The sequence below is a fragment of the Coenobita brevimanus genome, chromosome 49, assembly GCF_032717465.1.
Source record: "Coenobita brevimanus isolate Jiangsu-jjx chromosome 49, ASM3271746v2, whole genome shotgun sequence".
Taxonomy (NCBI): Eukaryota; Metazoa; Arthropoda; class Malacostraca; order Decapoda; family Coenobitidae; genus Coenobita; species Coenobita brevimanus.
This window is the reverse complement of record NC_137002.1, coordinates 1,685,427-1,710,027: the sequence shown is the minus strand read 5'-3', so window position 1 is coordinate 1,710,027 and position 24,601 is coordinate 1,685,427. Positions and strand designations below refer to the sequence as shown.

General features: G+C 41.1%; 1 protein-coding gene across 1 annotated transcript in view; it reads right to left on the bottom strand.

Moving 5' to 3' along the window:
• Window positions 1-6,490: 6,490 nt before the first annotated feature.
• The window catches only part of bur (GMP synthase burgundy), a 43,176-nt gene continuing 25,065 nt past the window's right edge, over window positions 6,491-24,601 (bottom strand). Inside the window, exons 8-15 of the mRNA XM_080272118.1 lie at window positions 24,403-24,554; window positions 21,456-21,671; window positions 20,505-20,684; window positions 16,807-16,932; window positions 16,190-16,305; window positions 14,364-14,478; window positions 13,096-13,284; window positions 6,491-7,322 (exon numbers count right to left, since the gene is read on the bottom strand). Of these exons, the coding sequence (XP_080128244.1) occupies window positions 7,221-7,322; window positions 13,096-13,284; window positions 14,364-14,478; window positions 16,190-16,305; window positions 16,807-16,932; window positions 20,505-20,684; window positions 21,456-21,671; window positions 24,403-24,554 (1,196 nt within the window). The 3' untranslated portion in view covers window positions 6,491-7,220. The remainder of the gene's footprint in view (window positions 7,323-13,095; window positions 13,285-14,363; window positions 14,479-16,189; window positions 16,306-16,806; window positions 16,933-20,504; window positions 20,685-21,455; window positions 21,672-24,402; window positions 24,555-24,601) is intronic.

Genomic DNA, 24,601 nt, shown 5'->3' with positions numbered 1-24,601 from the left:
AAATGACATGGGAAAATCTGGAAAGCAGCTACTATGCTAACCTTTCAATCAGGGATAACAGGGCCTGCATGCTAACCAAGCAAGAAAGAATACAGTAGTTACATTCATCTCGGGATTAACCCTTTAAGAATGATTCCTCCTGACACAGCAGGCAATATGGATACAGCATAAATTTTTCACAAAGTTGGTGGCAACAGTTCCAACTCTAACTTGCATCTTCCCACAATTTCACAACAACAGTACTTAAGTCATATGCTGTTACTATCTCATGCCATCACTACCACTCCATTTCAGGTGGATGAAGGAAGTGCACTGACACATACTAATCCTGGTTATGGCAGAGGGATAGAGGATAAAACCCCTCTGCCTAGATAATCCTCCACTTGCCATCTTACCTGTGAAAGTCTTGTGTATTACAATATTCTGAGGTTATATGGTGGCTTGCTCAATATGTAAACATGGAGGAGAGATAGTCAAATGCCAGACAATTTTATTCAGCTGCTGGGAGTTAGAAAACACTCCATAAACACTTAAGCAATGAAATTTTCATGATATAGGTGCACACCACATTCCTGCACTCAAAAAATGTTTATGCTTTCTTTTCTCTGGCATGGTGTCAGTGAGTCATTACACACCTTATATGAATCCTGAACTCTTCTTAGTGATGCTGAAATGAAAGTAAAAGTTACATCACAATGGCTTGTAAATTACTGAAACTTAACTCATTCCATACAATTATTGTACAGTACCCTCGCGTCCAGTACACGTTTTTCCAGTACAGTCGGCAAAAAATAAAATATTTTATTACTGTAGTATGGATTTCTTGGGCTAGTACAGATCGGCCGTGCAAAGTGGGCCAAATCCGAGGAGTTCTTCTCTAGCACTGACGTGCTGCGTCCAGTACTATTACTCGCGCACGCGTGGGAAGATGGCCAACACCGAGGAACGTTTCCTTAATAATGCCGCACCTGTCCAGTACATTTTCCTCATGACGTGTGCCAGTCAAACTGCAGTAATTGCACTATCCCCTGATGACGAAGACGATGTGTCAGTGTGTGACTATGAGGGATTTATGAGGGAGGTTTGAGGCTGAGAGGCCTCCTCAGGATCCTGAAGGCCCTCCTCCATGGGGTCAGTAGGACGTCCTACAGTCTTGGAAACCCCTCCCCCCCCCAAGCCCATCACCACTCACCTTAAAGGTTGGTAAAATCTTAGTTGTGTCAAAATGTAGGTAAGGTGAATTTTAGGGGGACCTTTTCAAGGCTTGTCTGACATTATTCATTTTTCCCATAAGGTCTGTTGTTTGTCCAGTACAGATTTAGTCCACTACGGTAGTACTGTCTGACATAAATACAGTACTGGACGCGAGGGTACTGTAGTAAGATGGGATCAAAGACTGACTGGGTTAATACAGGTGGTACGTTCTAGGTTTGGGGGATTATCTTAAACCTGATCACTTGACAATCCCACAATAGTTAAACCTCCTTGATTGCTAGTTTTCATTTCTTAAAAAAAAAAAAAAAAATGTAAAATCAACTTGATCACAATTAGGCATTTTGAACAGGTCATCCTTAGAGGGTTAATGGGAACTTTTTTTTTTTTTTTTTTTTTTAAACCTAGGATAAAAAAATCCACATCAACAATGAAGAGTGCAGCACTACATCATCTTTCCAGAATCTTAATACAGGAGATCTGTCACTGCTTCTAGCTTTCCACCCATATATATATATATATATATATATATATATATATATATATATATATATAAATGCCAATACTTACCTCCCTACATCTGATGACATAATTTACTGGTTTATTCTTGCCACCTCCATATGATTTTACTCACTTAAGGAGAGACCTTTCAAACTAGAGGGGTTAGATACAGGCTTCATTAATCCTTTACTAGTTAGGAGCTCTCTTTAAGCTAAACAAAGTAATGTAGTTGCAACAAAAATAACATACAAATTACATCATCCAAGTGAAGGGATTGTTACTGTACAACAAAGAAGTGGTTCACCCCTACAATTCACAGTGATTATTAGTACCTGTACAGTACAAAGTTGGCCATTTCTGAGTTGACATAAAAACAGTCTAAGCACATTCCCTAAGCTCATATATAAAAAAATATTTTTGTTTTCCTGCATTATATAAATTCAGAGGGGGGAAATAGGTATGGACACAATCGCAGGGTGGTGCTAAAGTAGGTATAGTGTGTAAGTAAAATCAATGACATCACTTTCCTTTTTTTAAGGAATCCCCATTCTGAGGTTGGCCATCATAATGCTGATGTTTTCTATGTACTGGAAGCTGAATAAATGCCAAAACCAGCTAATTCCTTCCCACCAGTGGCTAGAAACTTGCAGTGGGAGTGTCTACCTACATTTACACCACCCTATATGTTTCTGACAGTGCAAAATGGGAGAGACGTGGGAAAAGACAACTCACTGAAGCCTCACAACCAATCATCAACTTGAAATCTAAGAATAAAAATGAACCATACTACCCGGAACTCATTTACATCACCACCATTCTCATCACCATCATAACCCAATTTCTCACATTCACTCAGGGTGGGAGATCCAGAGCCAGCTGGCTCTAAATTTTCTCTGGGGACATGAATCAAGGGAGGAAGGAAAGCCCCAGGTACGGTCAAGAAAATGAGCATCCGGCAAAGGTTTGGTGAACACATTGCAGAAAAGGCATACCATCCCAGGTACACATAAATCTAATTGGCCACTTGTGAGTTTTGAGCTACAAGGAAGATGCAAATCTTGATAGTGATAATTTTTGTAGTATCAGGATAAATCATGAATTTTTATAGCACAGTTATCAGGATTAATCACATTTACAAAAGAAAAATTTCATAAGAAAATATCCTTGACATTATCATTAAATATTTCCTGAACAATATTATGCTTCAATTAGCTGTAAATAAGGAAAGTACAGAAATGAAGACAGTCCATTTTTTCACGATGGTTGAGAACTTGCTTAGTATCTTCCTTCTTTACAACTAAATCAAAGTATAACACTATTCAGAAAATACTTGATATTATGTCAATGCTATTTGCACAGGATATCTACCTACTTTAAAAATGACATGCTAATACTATGAAAATTAACAATGTCGATCATTTGAACTTCCTTATAGCCCAAAACTTGCAGGTGGTTAATTACGACCTTGTTCGGCCTTGCTAGTTTTACATAATCTTCTGACAAAACTGGAAAGACAGTTGATTTCCTGACTACACAATCTCCCTTCCTCTGGAGTTGTATGAGGTACTGTACAAGGCTGCTGGCAACATGTGAGCTCAGTATAGTTCTTTCAGATTAACTTGCCACAGACTTTCATCTTTGGTCAGTTTATTTCATGTAGCTCAGTGGCAGGAAAAGACAATACTATGGTTGTACCTCCTTTCTATTTCATTTTTTCATGACTAACCATATTTTTGTGTCACTCTATTGTTTTACTTCGGAATTCATGATGGAGATGATAATTTTCGCCCAAGTTAAAGTGAAAAGAGTATAGTATAAGTAGCAGCATTCCCATGTCCCAGTGTTAACATACCAGTACAATGTGGTGGTGGGGATAAAAATTTTTGGTCACCTAAGAACCTCTCTAACACTTCATCCTTGTCTGTATCCTGTATTTCCTTATGTAGCATCCCTGCCTATATACTTCTTCCTGTAGCATGTTAATATTCACATCTTTGATATCTATGCAATCAACTATATGTTGACCTCTCATGATTGGGATGGTTCAATACCATTCTTGCAGGTAACACCAAGTAATTTTATTCACCTGAGAGTGACTCATAGGAACATAAGAGTTAAAATTCTCTCATGTGTCTGCCCTTTCCTCTCCTCCAGCCTTCTTTCCTTCCATCCTCTTCTGTCTTTCCTTCCTTGTCCTTCTGCCTCCAGGTGACTTTACACTCCCTCTTCTGTCTTTCTTTCCTTCATTTTCTCCTCTTCCTTCTGCCTATGGGTGACTCTACACTGAGTGACAAGCCAAATGGTTTCCTGTACACCAGGAAACCATTTACTACGCTGGGTGGTAACCATATAACCAAATATTGGCGCCTGGTGGTTTAGCGGGTATTTATTGCGCTCCAATTGGAGAGCCGGTGAAGGTTTATATCCAACGGGTGGTTGGGGTTGATTGCTCATGTAATGCCACTCAGGGATGAGTGAGGCTGGTCACTCATCTTAAATGTCAGGACCAACTGCCTAGCCCAGGGCTCCTTCACTCCTCATGGGGCAATGCAGGATTGGATGATGGATGGATGGATGATATTTATGAAATTTATTCTGATAATTTTTACTGCAGTGCATTTAGGATTGTGGAAAGTATTAAGAATATATGAAGTAGATAGGAAGTTGTTGAATGCTGTGAAGCGTATGTACGATGGTGCTAAGGCTGCAGCACATATGGACAGTGAACTGAGTGAATTTCTCTATCCGAATGTTGGATTGAAACAGGGATGTGCCATGCCTCCACGGTTGTTCAATCTTTATATGGATGGGGTTACAAAAGCGGTACAAGGTAGGGCAGTGGATGTTGGAGTGGCCCTAATGAGAGAGGGCTGTATTGGGAAACTTCATGTACTGTTGTTTGCAGATGATACTGTATTGTTAAGTGAAGAGAAGGGAAGCTGCTAGGCTTAGTGAATGAGTTTGGGAGAGTGTGTAAGAAATGGAATCAAAAGGTGAATGTAGGGAAGAATAAAGTTATGGTCTTTGAGGGTAATGAAGTCACTGAATGAACTGTGGAGTTGGATGATGAGAAATGGAAAATGTGAGTGAATTAAAGTATCTGGGTAGTATGATGTATAAGGATGGAAGTTTAGAGCATGAAGTGCTTGAAAGAGTGCAACAAGGAAGGAAGGTTACTGGTTCTTTGAAAGCAGTGACAAGAAATAGGGAAGCGAGCATGGAAGTATAAAAGTCATTGCATGATAGTAATATGATACCAACTCAAACGTATGGAAGTCAAGCTTAGACACTGTTGGAGGGACCCATGTCAAGAGTGAGAGCAGTGGAAATGAGTTACTTGAGAGGAGCAGGTGAAGTTACATGGAGAGAGAGACTGACAAATGAGGAAGTGAAGGAACGTCGTGGTGTGGATGCGGATGTGATAGAAGCATTAGGAGATATACACTGAGGTGGTTTGGCCATGTGGAGAGGATGGAGAGCAAGACTCTAATGTGGAGAGTGTACGTGAGTGAGGTGGAGGGAGGGAGAGGCCAAGGATGAGAAGGAGGGAGAGGCCGAGGATGCGATGGAGGGATGGAGTGGAGAGATATATGAGAGAGGGCAGTGTGTGCTTGGGGAAGGGCTGTGGTAAGTCAGGGGACAGGGCGACACAGAGGCGATTTGTGTGTGGCCATTCCTTATGGGACTGAGGTGTCTGGCGATAGATAGAATTCCTGCCTGGAGGTAGCAAGAATAAACTGAAGAGGTCATCAGATTGGAGGGGTCAAATTCTGCCTCAAGGCAGAAAGAATAAACTGAACATGTCATCAGATTGGAGGGGTTAATTCCTGCTTGGAGGTAACAAGAATAAACTGAAGATGTCACGAGACTGTGGGGATTAATTCCATCTCTTCCAAAATCAGAGGTGGTGTAAAAGTTAACATTAACACTGTATTCTCCTCAGAACAGGAGTCTTCCCTGTAAAATGAGTAACAACCAATCTTCTTTTATCATCTTCGTGGTGTAGTCCTGTGCATATAAAACTAATTGACCAGCCTACTTTTTTTTTGGTGGCATTACATGATCAAAAAGTCTTGTCACCTCTTGGGAATCAAACTGAAAAACGGCTGTCACTGTGAAAGGGGCAGTTGAACTACTTGAACACCAGGCATCTCTATCACTTCTCCTTAGCTCCTTCACTTTAATGATTTACCTGAACTATTCAAATTATTCTTGTTATCTTCAAACAATTCCAATCAGCTAAAGGGAAATATCTGGTTGATGAGATGTAAATGGGAGTTAAATTTATCCCCTCCAGTTTGATATCTCCACAGTTAAATAAACATGCCTGAAGATACAAAAGTGGCCCTGAAATGAGCATGTTATTGGTGTCTTTTACATGTTGCACCTGATTATTCCCCTTTATGTTTTTCATATCTCTTTTTCACATCATACTGCATAAATAACGTAAAAGAATTTGAATGAACAATAGGTAAAAGTAAACTTGTAAGAAAGAAGTGTTAAAGAGATTCTTAATCTGTTGAGAATACAAGATCTTTGTCCTCTTTGGGTTGTATTACCATAGCTTAGGAGGTTTTCAAGTACTTCATAATTTTCGATACATCTTCAGCATAATGCCTCAGCATTTAGTTATTGGTATGTGTATATTTTTAATACCAACAAAGCCTGGAAAAATATCAAAGACTGTTCAGAGTTGATACATGTAGAAATATACTGGTAAGACAATGGTGCTAGTATGTCCCCTTAACTACCAAGAAGACCTGCCTCTGTCCCCCTTAAAATCAAAAGTGGTGGATTAACTGGCATTTGGAGACTCTGATTTTCTTACAATCAATAGTGGCAGATAAGCTGGCAATTCTGCATACTGATTTGTTTAAGGCTGTATTTTAAGTGACAGGGGAGACTTTGTTGCATCTCATCCTTAGCAATATATTGTGCACAGTACACCTTAACATTCTCTCTATCACTTTCACAGCAATGCAGTTTGCACCAGTAACAAACAAGAGGACACTGAGGTGCACTGTGCATAATATATCACTAAGGAAGAGCTGTTCTAAAGCCTTCCATGCCACTAAGAATAAAGTTATTTGAACCAACAAGGATGGGGGGCTGATCAGCAGCCATCAACACTATGCTCTATATTTTCAAGTTTAAGAAACTTTCTAGCACCTCTTCCTTTATCAATTTATTTCTGCATATTAAAGCTTATTAATTCCCCATATATTATAACTTTTTAATATCAACACAGATTGCATAATCAACATACAAAGGCATATCAGCATATCAAATACAGAAATAAACTGATAGGAAAGAGGTGCTACAGAGCCTACTTGACTGACAAGTATACATGCCTACGAGCCTCTGAATCAGAGGTGGTGGATCAGCTGGCATTTCCACACTCTCCTCTTAGAATCAATAGGGATGGGGGATACAGCAGTAGCCAGTGACCTTGTGCCACCACTGTTGATTACGTGAGGCCCCCCCACCTCAGACTGGCTCTAGTCTGGTCACTCCCACTCCGTTGTGCCTGGTGGCTTGGAGGTGAGGTCGTACATCACTCTGCTGATGCCCGGCACAGCTAGCATCTCAGCCACCATCTTGTTCACCAGCTGAAAATAAATTATCACATCATTATTTCCTGACCCTTTTCCCACCTAATGATGTGCAAGGTAGGAAAACAGAAAATACAGATGTGGGAAAACAATCAACAGCATAGCGGGTGTTATGGGTGAGACGCTCATTCACACCCCATGCAAGCTCAGAAAATCCTGGCTACGCCCCACGGTGGCACAGCAGTCAATTCCTAATTTTAAAATATCAGAATTTAAGCACTCTCGGTCAGCTACTACCTGATGATGTCAGACTATGTTCACCTCTCTATTTTAATGATGTTTTCTTTTTATTAAATCTTGCTATCTCAAACTGGATGGTTTAGATATAGCTACCACTAACCCCCTTTATTAAAAGACATCTTCCTTAACCTGAATAACACCATCTGATGGCAAGAATACAATTATGGTACACACGATCAAAAAAGTATCGCGCAGGAAGGGTACGATGATATCTGAAATGATCAGTATAGCTTATGTAGTCACTGGAAAATAATTATTATCTGAATATGCCTTCAGTAACAATATCAACCATAAATTGTCATATGGAACATATCTATGACATACTTATGTAAGGATGTCTGACAACATGGGGGACAATAATCAAACATTTCCAGAGTCCGTCATCCGTGGTGTCAAACTGTTTCAGGCCAAATGTGCACCGATACTTTTTTGATCGTGTGTACATTATCATACTAAATGAGTTTAAGAACATTCATTCTAAGGCTGGCCATGATACAGCTGAGATTCTGCAGGATGGAAGCTTGATAAGTGATAAAACCAGCTAATTACTTCTAAAAAGTTGTTGTAAACTGTTGAGAACAGAAATACCAAAGATATTTAACATGACATTAGATGGCAATTTTTACCATGACTTTGTTTACCTGCAATTATGTGAGATGGCTGCATGGCTAGATATCATGTTGTAGCCACATTTCACTCTTTTGGTAGTGATGGTAGTAAGGCATGTCTAAAGGCAAATGGGCATCTTAGTGAATGGTTCATGATCAATATGGGCATGCAACCAGGCTGTGTGATGTCCCCATGGTTGTTCATTGTATATATGGATGCGGTGATAAGCAAAGTAAAAAGACGAGTAATGGAGAGAGAGATGGCATTAGTCATGAAAGTTTGATGGATGAAATATCTCAAATCTGATGTATGCTGATGATGCAGTACTACTTGCAAATACCAGACAAGAGTTTTGTATGAGTCTATGAGCATCGTGCCTTGAGAGTAATTGTAGGAAAGAGTAGAGTGATGGTTAAGGAGAGAGAAGGCGATTCCCTGCGTGATGTTACAGGGAATGGAGAGACTGGAATTGGTGAGAAGAGTTCAAATACCTAGGCACAGTGACAGAAAAGAGAGAAAAATGTGCAAAAGAAGTGGTAAGTACAGTGACACAAGGATGGAAAGTAGCTGGTGCTATGAAGGCCTTGATAAAAAACTGCAGCTTGGGTGTTGTAGGCCAAGAAGAAGGTGGAGAACTATAGTGGACGAGTGTGTAAGGAAAAGAGGTATGGAAGTTGGTGAGGCGAAGAGACTGGCAAGAAGTTGGGCTGGCTGGATGAATTTTATGTGGAGAAGCTCATTACCATGGATTTGGCACTCTTTTTTAATGTGACAGCATTGAGATTGACTCAGATAGGTTTATACGAAGCTACAGTATGTGGAGAAACCTTTAGGCCTATCAGGTGGAGCCAGGATTCCGTGGGCTTGAATGATAAGTGAATGGATGCATGGCCCATTGAACGGGGCAATCTTTGGCTGTCTGGATGCTGCTACTCCTCATCCTGCCCTAGGGTGGGAAAGGAGTTCTGGATGATGATGATGACGATGATGGTAGTGGAGTAAAACCTCAATATAACGGACTTCAATATACCACAACTTGCTTTTATTGGACTTGAGGAGCCAACCGTACTAAATTCTTGTATATCAGGAGAAGTCCAATAAGGCCACATGTGGTTCGGACTGCCTGGCCTCAGTCTGGAGCAACCATTGTGTCACTCTTATTTTTCGGGAAAAGTCTGCTAAATATGACTTCAGTCCAGACTGGGGATGGCTATATTGCCCCCTTTTTAACAGAGAAAGCAGGGCTATGGAGTTGGAGTCGGAAGCAATTATGGTGATGCTGGTGTCGGAGCTGGAGTAGGTAAAGAAGTCCCGACTCTGACTCCAACCACCAGTAAATAAATTTTTAAGCACGATGTAGATGTAATGTGGAACAACACTCTTTCTATCAATAGCTCCTTGTTGCAGCTGCAGTTCTTTTCTTTTCTCTTATTTTCCACATTTTATTTAGAACTTGTGTGTTGTTCTCCTGTTCTTCATTTACGATTAACATAAACATAGGTGCTGCCATCTGTTGACAGAATGACAAGAACAGAATGTAGACACCACGATCAGCAGATTTCCCACTGAGTGAACGTGTCTGGATAATTTCCTGATTCAAGAATCTAGAGGTGAGTTTCTTTAATACAAAAGTATTTGGAAAGAAATGGTTAAGGTATAAAGTGACATGAAGTGTCTGCCAGTGCCTGTACGCTGCGAGGTGGGAATTCTAAGGCAGAAACTATCATTTTGTCATAATGCAGCTGCAACCATTAAAGTCAAACCTTTAAAGACATGGATTTTAATAGCAGCCAGACAATTCACGTAGTTGTGATGGAATGGCATCTTGTGTAAGTTGTCATGGCAAATTTATTACAGTACAGTGTATAGAAAGTCTAACGGGTCAGAGTTGGAGTCGGACACATAAGAAATCAAGGAGTCAGAATCGGGTGTTTCGCGTACCAACTCCACAGCCCTAGGAGTGAGTACGTTGTATCAGAGTATTGTCTGCATGGTTTGTGTGTTATATTTCCCATAAGATATGCTGTTCACAGTGAATGAGTTCGTCTGGCGCCCAGAAACTCATTCACTGTGCGAGGGCACTATATATATATACAGTAAGGTCCCGGGTTACGTCAGTATCGACTTACGTCAATTCAAGGTTACGACAGTCGGTCCGTGAGTGGAAATTTTAAAATATAAGAAAATAAAGAAAAAATACGTAAAGAGTGGGTTTTGAAGTGTTGCTAAGTACCGCGAGATGTCTCTGGCGTTTTCCCGCCTCACTCTTGACTACCAACAATCGCTCTCAGTCTCACTGCTACCACCGCCTGATACAGTGATACCGTCATTTTCTTGTGTTTTTCGCCATCCTGATTCCAAGATGCCTAAGAGACAGCTTCCTGGTGACCATAACGACTCCAAGAAACGCAAGACCATCACATTACGTGAAAAAGTCGATATTATTAAGCGTAATGAGAAAGGAGAAAAGGCATCAGCAATCGGGCGTGCGCTTGGGATGAGCCGTACTACCGTAGCTACCATCCTCAAAGACAAGGAACGTATCTTGACTCACGTTAAGGTGCAACTCCCATGCAATCAACTGTGATTACCAAGCAAAGATCGGGACTGTTGATTGAGATGGAACGGATGCTAATGCTGTGGATTGAGGACAATAATCAACGGTGCATGCCTCTGAGTGAACAGTTAATCTGTGAAAAAGCACGCACACTCTACCAAGACCTTAAGAAAGAAAAAGTGAGGAAAGTGAGACCAACGAGACATTTGTGGCATCAAAAGGTTGGTTTACTCGTTTCAGGGCTCGAGCAAACCTAACCAGCAAAAAGAATTTTCGGAGAAGCAGCCAGTGCAGATGACGATGCAGCAAAAACATTCGTTAAAGAGTTGGAGGAGTTGATTGAGAAGGAAGGCTACATTCCAGAACTTATATTTAATGTTGATGAAACGGGACTAAACTGGAAACGAATGCCTAACAGAACCTATATTGCTAAAGAAGAAAAAACCATGCCAGGTCACAAAGCATCCAAAGAGCGCCTAACGCTACTTTTGGGGGGAAACTGTGCAGGCGATTTCAAGCTCAAACCGCTACTCGTGTACCACTCCGAAAATCCAAGAGCTCTTAAGGGGATCCTTAAAGCTAGCCTACCAGTTCATTGGAAAAGTAATTTAAAGGCTTGGGTGACTAGTGCAATTTTCATTGACTGGTTTTCAAAGTGTTTCGTGCCAGAGGTTGAACGGTATTGTGCTATGAAGAATCTGCCATTCAAAGCTCTTCTCATTATTGATAATGCTCCTGGTCATCCTTCGAGCCTGACAGAGTTGCACCCTAATGTAAAAGTTGTGTTTATGCCACCAAACACAACATCAATCCTACAACCCATGGACCAAGGTGTAATAAGAGCTTTCAAGGCTTACTACCTGAGAAAAACATTCAGACAGGCAATACGAGCAACAGAAAATGGTAAAGTAACACTCAAAGAATTCTGGAAAGATTTCAACATCTATAAGGCAGTTAAAAATATTGGAGAATGTTGGGCTGAAGTGACTGAGACAAATATGCACGGAGTGTGGAAAAAAGTGTGCCCTAACCTCGTAAATGACTTTAAAGGATTTGATGAAGACAGTATAAACGAAGTCAAGCGCAACTGTGTGAAAATTGGAAACGATTTAAATCTGGACATAGACGAGAGTGATGTACATGAACTTGTTGATTCACATGATCAAGAGCTGAGTAATGAAGACTTGCTATACCTAGGAAAGCAAATGGAAAATGATGAAAAAAGTGATGAGGCAGAACCGCTAAGACAGTTTAAGATTAAGGAAATGGCAAATGCTTTCGACTTCCTAGAAAAAGCAATGGCTGCATTTGAAGATCAGGACCCAAATGCAGAGAGGTTTGCCAAAGTGTACAGGGGAATTGAGGATGCAGTGTCCTGTTATCGTCAAATCTATGACGAAAAGAAATATGCCGCCAAGCAGTCTTCAATTCTCCAGTTTTCAAGCGAACTGAACACCGAGCCACAACTTCACCACCAGTTGCTACCTCATCCTCATCGTCAACCCCTGACTCCCTATCTTCAGCCCCTGACTCCCCTGCTTCAGCCCCGGACTCCCCTGCTTCAGCCCTGGACTCCCCTGCTCCGGTCCCTGACTCCCCTGATGCAGTGCCTTCCACATCGCAACCCCAGTAACGAGTCAAGTTGATGTCAGAAGGTATGTAGTGACACATAGTATGCATCTTTTATTACAGTACCATACAGTAATCGGTCATTTTATCACTGAAATAATTTTGCTGTCCGAGTGAGAAAAAAAAAAAAAGCCATCAAACTTGATGTTAGAAATGCTTACATTATCGTGCTGGTAATGATGTTATTTCATATTTTACGGCAGTAATTTACAGTAAACTTTATTGTATGATGAAGTATGAAAAGTGCTTGAATATAGGAATAAAATGTGTGTTGGCAGTGTGCACGTGTGTAAGGACGGGAGAGTGAGGAGCGGCAGCCAGACTCAGTTGTGGGTGAGGCAGTGGTGGCGTAACTCTGCTGCCATGACGATGAGAGTGCTGTTACCGCAGCGAGTGCGGTACTGTGACGAAGACTCTTAGCTAGTACAACTTATATTTTATTCAATAAATATCATCAGTTCAAAAGACTATGTTTCTTATACATACCTGTTATAAGATTATTACATGTATAGTATGCAATGTATGGTTGAAAAATCTGTAAGATGCATTGCGGTAAGCATAATCATACGACGTACTGTATAAAACTCGAGTTACGTTCAAAATCGGCTTACGTCATGTCTCAGGAACGGAACTCTGACGTAACCCGGGACCTTACTGTATATATATATATATATATATATATATATATAAAAACAATAAGACTGAAAAGTTAAAGCCATCCAAAGAAACACTGACCTCCACAGGGATGTGCTTGCCCGGGAGTGCAGGGATGCCAGTCATGAAGTCGTGCGTAATGAATGGGCGCAGGACCAGGGAGCGCTGGCAGGAGGGCAGTCTCGTCACAGGGTCACGGTCAAAGTGTATGGGCACCAGCACCACTGGCATCTGTGCCAACTTCTCAGTGTACCCAGACTCCGCCAACACCTGTTGGAAGTTCAGTGGCAAGAACAGCATTAGTAGTAGTCACAGTCCCAAGTTCATTTGATACGGAATCCAATGGACTACATGTTAAGTTGCCCTTCTCTGACAGTCCACACTCCCCCTTTCACAGGACTGGGATGGAAATGAGAGACCATATTACTGGGTAGTAGTGCTGTCCATATATAATGGTGCCACCACATGAAGGAGTCCCTCTTTGGCACTGCAAAATTCAGCAAGTGCATGAATAAACAACAGCAATACATGTGCAACCAAGTACAAAAGTTGGTCTTACAACGAAGGACAAACGTTGATCTACTGTTCCACTGCATCTACTTCATTCTCGAGGTATGTCCATCATTTTTCTTCTGACAGAACATAAGCTACGTTCTGTTTAGCTTAAAGACCACTAACTAGCTTAGCATGTGTGGGGCGTTTTTCACTTCTTACGACAGTTTTCCATGTGTCTTTATCTCTGGCTATTTCCCTACTGTTATATCAAAGAAAATCATCAATAAGCAGATCTACCAGCAAAATGTGATAACCAAAAGAGCTGAAATACTTGGTGAACTCTTCTCCCCAACTGTACAGTTGTTGCTGTTGCTGTAACTCTAAGACTCATCAGGATATGAAACAGGAAACTGTGTGCATCTAGTCTGTGATGTGAGTGAGGTGCATGAAGTGCTGTGTGCAGGATGCATTAAAGTGTGGACAAATTGGAAAGCTTGTGAATTACTGTAGCAGCAAAGGGTGATGATCACATTGTAACTTGGCATAGTTCACTCCTGTCTCACTGGAAAAGTCATTTTCTGAAGGGTAAATGTCTAGCAGAGATACATGAAGCTATTTGGCTGGAGGGTTAGGACAGCTGTAGTTGGCAATATGTTTATATAAGTATTTGTAAAGTGCAGTATTGGGTTGATGAGGGATGTTATTGTGGCATTCTGTGTGGGTTGATTTTTTTATCTTTTTTTATTTGTAGTGGGGATTGAAACAAAACAGTTACAAAGGTTGGCTGAATTCAGGGTAAACATAATGAATTGTCTCTCTTTATTCATCTGGTCCTTGACTGGGAATCAACTGACCTGGTTGGCAAGGAAATCTGCTTGCCTGAGAGTAGCAAGGACCCCTGGGGTAAGGCTGGTCTGGGTTATGTCTTGAACTAGGTCCTTCACAGCACCTCCAAATATAAAACACACCCTGTGAAAACAAATCATCATCATCATCATAATTATAGCACTTCCAAATATAAAACACACCCTGACACATGGTATTGACAGCGATATCTTAAAATGGACAGAATCCTGGCTGAAAGGACGAAAGCAGAGAGTATTAATAAATGGAACTAAGTCGGATTGGGGATTAGTAACTAGCGGTGTACCCCAGGGTTCAGTACTTGGTCCCTTATTATTTATTATATATGTATATACATGATCTAGACTTAGGAGTCACTAGCAGTATCAGCAAATTTGCCAAAAATACAAAAATATATCAGGGCTTTTCATGGAAAAAAAAAAGTTGAAAATGGCCGGCATTCTAGGAAACTTTGCCGCCCAGACTCTTGGCAATCTAGGCATAAAAGCCAACAAAGGTTCTGGCACCGAATGGGTTAAGCAATCAAGTTTAGTCAGAAAACAGGTTGAAAGGTCAGCAAAATAAAAAAAAAACTTTAAATCATCATCATCTAATCCACCGTTGCCCCATGAGGAGCGTAGAAGCTCGGTGCTAGGCAAGTTGGTCCTGACATTTAAGATGAGGGTGAAATATTTTCATAGATACAGCAATCCCTGTTATAACCGCATGCCCATTTCCCAGACACCCCAATTTCCAGACATTTTGGGCCCCGGCCCTTCACCCCTCACCCCCCCACAAAAAAAAATCTGATATTTTTTTCAACCGTACTCTGAACTTGGCGCCGCTGTGTTTTTGCGTGTAGTAGGGTGGCCCCCTGCTTCCTCCCCTTCCCAGTTACTGCCTAACTACCATCCAGACTCGATGCTCATCGCAATGGCTGCCCACATGCTAGTTTTTGTGAATAAACAGTGAATAAACTGCAATACCTCGCCATTGGACCATATGGGAATTTACAGTGTTAAGAAATTAGCATTCAGAATGCAAAGCACTAAGTGCAGAGCGCCAACTGGTGTGTTGCAACTGGCTTGGCGCAAGTAAGAACAGAATGTGCAGTGTTAAACAGTTATAATTCACAGTGCAAAGGATTAAGTGCAGCACAACACTGGATGACTGTACGCACTTCAAGAGCATTTTCAACACTGCCAGAGCCTTAGAAGAGGGGGGGTTAATCTTCGTAACGGCCACAGACGTGTTGTAAGTACCCAGCACACTGTTCAATATTTTCCATACTCACTTCTAATTCCTCATTCTCTGGTTCCTTTTCAGATATTTCATGCTTTCTGTCCCTTATTTGTGTGAATAGAGTCTTAAACAGGTGCTATGCATGTCTGGTAGGGAGTTATGTAGGTGGTTTTCTGAGTTAGGCTGGTTTAGGGTCCATAAGTACCTGTCCAGGAGGTATTTTCCCAAATCCTGGACAAACCCAATTTCTGGACATGCCTTTGGCTCTATTACATCAGTTATTGGAGGGATTACTGTATGGCCAAAATGTTATAAGAATCATAAACTACAAAAACCTTACCTTAAAAAAAAAAAAATAAAAAAAAATAAAATAAAATAAAATAAAATAAAAAAAAAGCTAAATCTGCGAGAATAATGTTGAACATCGAACCCATTTTCTGGCATTTTATGAGTTAGTATGAGAACACCTTTCGTTGCACGACCTCTCATATTATAATCATCATCCTAACTCTTATTTCCACCTAATGATCGAGGGGTAGGATCAAGAAACGCGAGAGAGAGAGGATATTATGAAGGTAACACACAATGATCTGACCTGTTAATATTGTGGCAGATCTTGGGTATAAGTCTGGCGAGAATGAGTAAGTCCTCCCACACTGGATCAGAGTCGCAGGACAGGCCCGCCACATAGCTGTATGTCCGGCAGTCACCCTGATGAAATGAACGGGAAGATATGGATCTAAGATTATTCTGATTTTCTTCAACATATTATCTGAAACAGTATGATAAAAAATAAACAAATACTGTAAGTCAAAACTCAATAGAAAAAAATTTCATCTTACATATTCCACGGTATTTTTCTCTTGTATGTTATTTCTTTGTGATATGAATGTAGTTCCCACATAAAATAAATTATCATGCTAGTGTCATATACAAAAATATATGTGTAAGGCAGAGGAGTTTGTACACAAACCTCCTCAATCCTTTCAATCTCATGTATTTATTATTTATTCTATTCTTTCTATCCAGACAATTTTATTCAGCTTATGGGAGAACTTGCAATGTGAAGAAGTAAGGCTGTAACTGACCACTCTAGAGTAAATGTCTTTCCTACGCTAAATAAGATACTCTGAGTGGCAGAATAAAAATGAAGAAAAACACATCATCAGACTGCATGGATAAACCAATGAAAATACAGGCCTCCACCCTCACCTGGACCCCAACAGACTTGAGAGGCAGTAGTGTGGAGTAAAGGGTCTGGCTGAGGGAAATTCTGTGTAGCTCTTGCCTCTCTTCCTCTGAGGTGCAGTTTTCTATCCGGTTCAACAACGCATGTTTCTGTTCAACAGTATCACAACAGGCACCATTATTCTTCTGTATCATCATCATCATCATCCCAACCCTAATTTTCATTGACTTTCATTAAAAATAATTAACAAAATTATCAATAATATCAGATAACACAAAAGACACTTCATCATGACCAGAAACACTTCAGCACTTTGAGTGAATTTGGCTGCATTGTACAGTTGTGGTCGTAAATAATCACCTATCCTCCAGTACCCCGTGCCTTAGGCTGGCTCCTTTATACTCAGCAAGTCACACTGGAGTAAGAGGGACTGAGAGGGAGGGGCCAGAAAGAGAGAAGGGAAGGTGGGTGGGGGGACGAGTGATGGTGTGCAGGTGGAGTGAGGGAGGAGAGGGAGAACGATATGCAAAGTGGCGGTCACATTTTTTGTCTATTATCTTTCATTCAGGGCATGATATACAGGAGTTACTATTCAGTAGATTATGCTGCATTGCACCTTGTATAGTGGCATAAGATAACAAACTTTAGATAGGTGGTGATATCAAGGACTGGCTCATGAGAGAAATATACTGATGTGACAGGTCAAACATTAGTGCAGAGCCATTGAGACTGTGTGGGTCCAGATTGTCAACGCATGGGAGTCAGAGAACGAGAAGACACAGTTCCGGCTCCTCCAGCACACCAAGGATGAGTGGGAGTTGTTCAGACGAAACCAGTAAAACATCAACAACAATGTTTCCCTGGTGCAGCGAAGACTGCAGGAGGTTATTCAGGCAGAAGGCCACTGGACTACCTACTAAGACTTTCCTGGTTGCGTTGGCTTGACCAATGTCGGTAAACACTGACAGATATATTCTGGGAGTTTGGGTAGGATTTTGTTTCATTTTCCTTCTAACAGATTATGAGAGATACCGTTATTATCTCCACCCATGTGCACAGACATCAAATTTACCTACTTTTTAAGCAAAATTATTTTAAATATCCTCTTCATATAGAGAGGCCATAAAATAGCTGACAGATAGTGACTGTATATAGGGAGTATATAGTGAGAGGATGATCATATTTACTGTGGAAACAGCTGTGTCAAAGGTTGCATATGATATTTAGTTCAAAAATTTAATTACATGTAATGGTAGAGGATGTTTCTTATATAAACATTACAGAAGTCAAAGCCATCCAAATTCCATTCTGCGTCCAAAGTCAAAATACACAGATAAACACAAATATCTGGCTCCATACTAATGTTTGATCTGTCATGTCAGTATATTTCACTCACGAGCCAGCCCTTGATATCACCACCTGTCTAAAGCTTATTACCTAATGTCGCTATACACGGTGTAATGCAGCCTTATCTACTGAACATTAACTCTTTCATATCATGCCCTGAATGAAAGAAAATAGACAAAGTATGTGACCAGCACTTCGTATTTCATTCTCCCTCCTCTACCTCCCCTTCCTCACTCCACCCTCGCACCATCACTCGTCCCCCCACCCACCTTCCCTTCTCTCTCTGGCCCCTCCCTCTCAGCCCCTCTTACTCCACTGTGGCTTGCCACGCATAAAGCAGACAGCCTGAGGCACGGGGTACTGAAGGATAGGTGATTATTTATGACCACGACAGTACATACATTCCAAGAGATACGTACGCCCAACACTGAACAAATGTATGCTTTCTTTGGACTTAATGTGTGACTATACTTAGAACTGCTTTATAATCCTTGAAAAAGTGGCTGGTATCCTTTTCTAACACCTACCCATTCCCAAATGCCTTTATTTACATGCAAAATACTCTACCTTGTAACAAAAATTAAAAATGCCACTATCAAAGTTATTGTACAAACTGTATATATACACTGAGGAAATAAGAATCCAAAACGAAGGTTTAGAATTAGTTGATGAATTTGTATACCCAGGGCAACTCGTACAGACTAACCCATCATTTGAATGTGAAATGAGCAGATGCACAGTATATGGCTGAGTAGGAGCATGTTTGGTAGACAAACTGCATATTAAAGGGCATTTTCATTGTGTTTGAAGTAAAAGTTTCACTGCATTCTCCCTGAAATGACTTTGGGCTCAGAGACATGGACAATGACTGAACCACTGGAACGAAAGTTGTGAAGTGTCCTGAGAGGTATGGGAAACGATGCTACAAATCACGAAGAGATAGGAAAGAATTAGCCTGGATTAGACACCAGATTGGAGAAGGAGATGCAATAAAATCAGTAATAAAGAACAAATGGCACTGGATGAGCCATAACTGTAGAGGACACGACAACAGATAGACAAGGAAAGCATCAGACAGTGTAATAACCGATTCAAAACAACCAAGAGCAAGACCAACAACTAGATGGTTTGACGATATCAAGAAACACAGGGTGGCAGACATCAAACATGGAGCAAGCAATGAAGACAGAAAGTTCACTATAGATCTTAGGATTCCACACCGGGAAGAAATAGGACAAGACTGGGATAAGTGAAAATGACTGGGAGAGGCCTATATGATAGTATATATATATATATATATATATGTGGTAGGTGGGGGCACTCACCATCCAATCACTTGATGTAGTGCTGCTCTCAGGTGTTTGCCCTTTCCTCTCCTCCGTCCTTCTTTCCTTCCATCCTCTTCTGTCTTTCTTTCCTTCATTCTTTCCTCTTCCTTCTGCCTACGGTGACTTTACATTCCCTCTTCTGTCTTTTGTTCCTTCATTCTTTCTTCTTCCTTCTGCCTGTGGGTGACTGTACACTGAGTGACAAGCCAAATGGTTTCCTGTACAACAAGAAACCATTTACTATGCTGGGTGGTAACCATATAACCAAGCTATGGCACCTGTTGGTTTAGTGGGCAATTAAGGCACTCCAATTGGATTGAGCCAGTGAAGGTTTATATCCAAGGGATGGCTGGGGTTTATTGCTCATGTGATGCCATTCAGGGATGAGTGAGGTTGGTCACTCATCTTAAATGTCACGACCATCTTGCCTAGTCCCGGGCTCCTACACTCCTCATGGGGCGAAGTAGGACTGGATGATGGATGGATGGATATGGATATATTATATATATATAGATAGATAGATAGATAGATAGATAGACAGATAGATAGACAATAAAGTATAAAACTTCTATACTTTCTGGTTTAAAACTGTCCCAATCAGGAAAGCTGACAAAGAGCATTAACCAATACCAAATTCAAACCCACCAAATCACAACCACGGAATTTTCCACACATCCTATTTTTATTTTAAAAGTGGGTATGGCATGAAGGGATGGGACAGAGATGTATAGATGTTGAGGGCTGTGTGAGTTGCAGAGGGAAGTCTGATGGAGGATAGGGTGACAGGCAATCGTTTGAGACCATCACTTCCATGCTGAAGCTATCTGTTAACAGATACAAAGTAATACTTGTCCCAAACTAAACACAACTCACTTTCTGTACAATGGAAGCACAATTAACAACAATCACAAGGACAACCTACATTTCTGAGGATTCCCACTCCATGTGAGGTTCTCAGTGCACAGATAAAACAGCCAGAGATAATTTTTTTTTGTGTAAGAACCTTTATAGAACCTATCCCTTACATCAGTCTGAATACCACTCACCTTCTGTACACTGGCGGCATAATCCACAACAACCTTGAGGACAACCTGTGTCTCTGAGAAGTCCCGCTCCATGTGTGGGTCTTCGGCACACAAAACCCTGATGGCCAGACCAGGGCCAGGGAAAGGGTGGCGCTGAACAAACTCCTCCAGGAGGCCCAGGTCACGCCCAATCTGCCGCACCTGGGGGAAGTAAGAAGTTCTGCTGAGTCACCAACAAGCATGATAATGAAAGGGAACAAGAAAAAGTAAAGATATTTGGATGAGGTTACTTTAGACTGCCATCCATCCATCATCCAATCCTTTATTGCACAACCATCAAAGTTGGGGTCTGCAACAACATCAAAAAATTTTAAAATACAGTACTACACTCAAAAGCAGAACATAACTTCAGTAGCTGCAGCTTCCTTCTACCATAATGCATCTGATATTTAAATGAAAAATAAATGAAAAACTATGAGGTACTGGTGACCTCAACTGACCTCTGACCAGTGACCTCAAATGACTTCAGAGGTCAACTTTACAAAGCCTATTTCCAAACTGGAGGTCAAGTGAGTCTTCATGCCAAAAATTGGGCTGCAGGGGTACCCGGCATTGCCCAGCCCAAAAAGGCAAACACTCTACCAGAGACTTCAAATGACCCAGTATGAAATTTGACCTGCCTAAAACCATCATTAGGTCACCCTGATTCAAAAAAATATATATTTCCGGCCCAATGCAATACCTAGCGCCTGCAGCGCTAGGTATTGCATTGGGCCGGATACTGCGATGATGGATAATTCAGAGTTTACTATACCTGTACCTGGTAATAAAAAGTTAAATGACTCCTAGTCTATAACAAGTTATATATAGTTACTTAAAACACACACACACACACACACACACACACACACACACACAGGCCAGTCAGCCAATAATTAAGCTGATGTACCACCCTGCATACCCCATGCATACCTCATCTTTGTGGAAATCTTTGAGGGGCTCGACAACTCTGCCTTGGGCACGCAGAAGCCTAACGAGGTCTGTGTCATTGTGATGTGTCTTGATGCTCTGTGCACCGCCTGACACCAGTGCTGATGCTGACTCTATTAGGTCCGGCCGCAGCGTACCCTGGCCCAGCATCACCTCGTCTGGTCGAAGGTTCATTTCTGCGATTACCTCATTAGCTACCTGTTGGACGGTGAGGGATGGTATGAGCTCTTACGACATTTTCTTTGACAGGGTTGGGTAGGTCTGCAAAAGGGGGTGAAGTGTGGTAGGGTGTTGTAGGGGTGAGATGGAGGTGGGAGTGGATAGGGACTGACTAGAGCAGGAATGTGTGCTAGGCTAATGTGTCATGGGGCTGAGGATGGAAGGTGGGATGGGGTGGACTGGTGATAAGATGTGCTTTGAGGGTTGTTTCAATGGCTCCTTCAGCTCAAAGGCAAAATTTTAGCGGCAAATAATTTTATTCAGTTTCTGAAAGATTCCTTGCATTGGGAAGTTTTAATGAAAACTTTATTAACTCTTCAGAAAGACAAGATTTTCCTATATTGAGAAAATCTTCTAGATGCAGTAAAAATAATGTCAAAAAACTATATTATCTAAGATATATTAATGGCAATTAAGAGTTATCATTCATCCTCACCATCATCCAGACCTCCTTTCACACCCCAAAGTGGGATGAGGTATGATCTAGAGACCCAGAAAAAAAAAACTGACAGAATGGGATACTACCCGAAGTTTGCCATACTGAATAAGACATTCCCATTCATACACCTCCTATACCATCTTTCTCACACACTCGTTTATCTATCTATCCACCTTCTAAGCGTACCATGCCTCCTCCCACCTTCTGTTACCAATACTCTCATGAAAAGTAGATCATGTGACTAAATGATTACAAAGATATCAGCAAGAGGCAGGACAGTTCTGTAAATGTATTGGGACCTCATCTATGAACAATATGAGACAACTTGGTAGCAAAATGCATAAGAAAATGTGTGATTACCTTACTTTATGACAGAATATGATATCTGATTAAAATGGAACAGATGATGAAAAGTTAAGACAGTGCTGGTGCTGCCAGGATGAAATTTAATAACACAGAATCATCTGCAAACAACAATACAGGGAGTTTCCAAACACTGCCCTCTCTCAATAGGGCAGCTTCAACATCCACTGCCCTACCTTATATCTCTATTATGACCCCATCCATATACAGATTGAACAACCATGGAGCCATGACACATCCCTGTTTTAATCCAACCTTCAAAAAAGAAAAATTCACTTGGTTCACTGACCACACTCATAGCAGCCTTTGCACCCTCATACATAGTCTTCACGGCATGCAACTTCCCACTGACTTCATAAATTCTCAATACTTTCCACAATCCTTGTCTATGCACCCTGTCATATGCTTTCTCCAAATCCATGAAAGCTGCAAACAACTTCTTTCCCTTCTCTAGAAACTTTTCCACAAAAGACCTAAGAATGAATACCTTATCTAGACAACCTCTTCCCTTCATGGAACCTCCCTGTTCTTCTCCAACCAACTCCTCTGTTATTTCCCTAACTCTGTCAATAAGTATCCTACCATATACTTTTCCTATTACACTAAGAAGACGAATGCCTCTATGATTACCACATACTTTTTTCCCTTTTTCCTTTGTACAGGAGAATAATTATACCTGACTGCCAATTCTCTGGGACTTTAGCTTCCTCCCAGGCCAATCTGCACATCTTCCACACCCATTCTATTATAATACTCTCCCCGATGCTTCAGCATTTTACCGCACACTCCACCAATTCCTGGGTCTTTCCCCATTTTGACATTCTTCATTGCTTCCACAATATCCATCCATTTAATTTCTTCCTCTCACATCTCTTCATCTCCCAACCACTTATACTCGCATTACTTTCATGTTCAACAATTCCTTAAGGTGTTCTCTCCATCTGCTCACCTTTTCTCCCTTCTCCCCTAGCAATCTACCATTTTTATCTTTCACTCCCCAACTAACTTCTTTATCACCTTGTCTAACTCTCATTACCTCTTTCCAGAACATTTTCTTCCATTCCCTCAACACTACACTCAAATTCCTTCCAAATTTCTCACCCACTCTCTTCTTACTCTCTCTTATTAATCTTTTCACCTCTCTCTTCCATCTCTCAACTTCCTCCAAATCCCTGTTTCTAATCCACTCACTATAAGTTTTCTTCTTTTGTGCCACAGCCTGTCTCACCTCTTCATTCCACCCACGCTATTCTTTGTACCCCCTTTCGTCTTCTCTTCACCCCGCACACCACCTCACTTGCTGCACAGATTTTTTCTGTGAATATCTTGCACACACCTTCCATGTCCCCCATCTTCTCCAAATCATATTTACCCAATCGCTCCTCCACTTCTCTCTCATATTCTGTGTTTTTTCCATCCTCTTGCAACCTTTCTACCCTCCTTGTATGAACCACTTCCTTCCTTCTATTCCACCACTTTATTTGAACCATGACTTTCACCACCACCAAGTAGTTGTCAGAGAGTCCACTCCCCCAATCTCTATATGCTCTTGCATCCATTACACACCTCATTCTATCATCCACACAAATAATCAATCTAGAAATTTTAAACACAATATATTTTACTTCCACCGTTTTCACTGAATAACCACATAGTAAACTTTCCATACAGCACTTTCATCTTAAATCATCTAGAATATGATGCATAAGCATAATGTGCACACGTGCATATGCTTTGATCCCCTTAATTATAAGCCAGAATCATGTCTTTCTTACATTTCACTTAAAGAAGCACATTACCTGCATACATCCTTGACTCTGGATGATGAATGGCCACAATTCCTTGGTCTATCAAGAGGGGAATACACATGACAAAACTACTTTACCTTCAGCGTGCAAAGACACCAACCTTGATAAACGTGTCACCTATAATTTTCCGCTTCTCCTCTGGGTTGAGGGTGTGGCATAGGAGACTGGTGACGCGTTTTCGACTCATAGGGTCACTGCTGTCCAAGGGGATGTAAGTCACCCCATCGTAAAACTGGTGCCGTGCATTGATCACTGAAAGGTAAAAAGACCATCAACAGAATCTCATTACTGTAATCCTC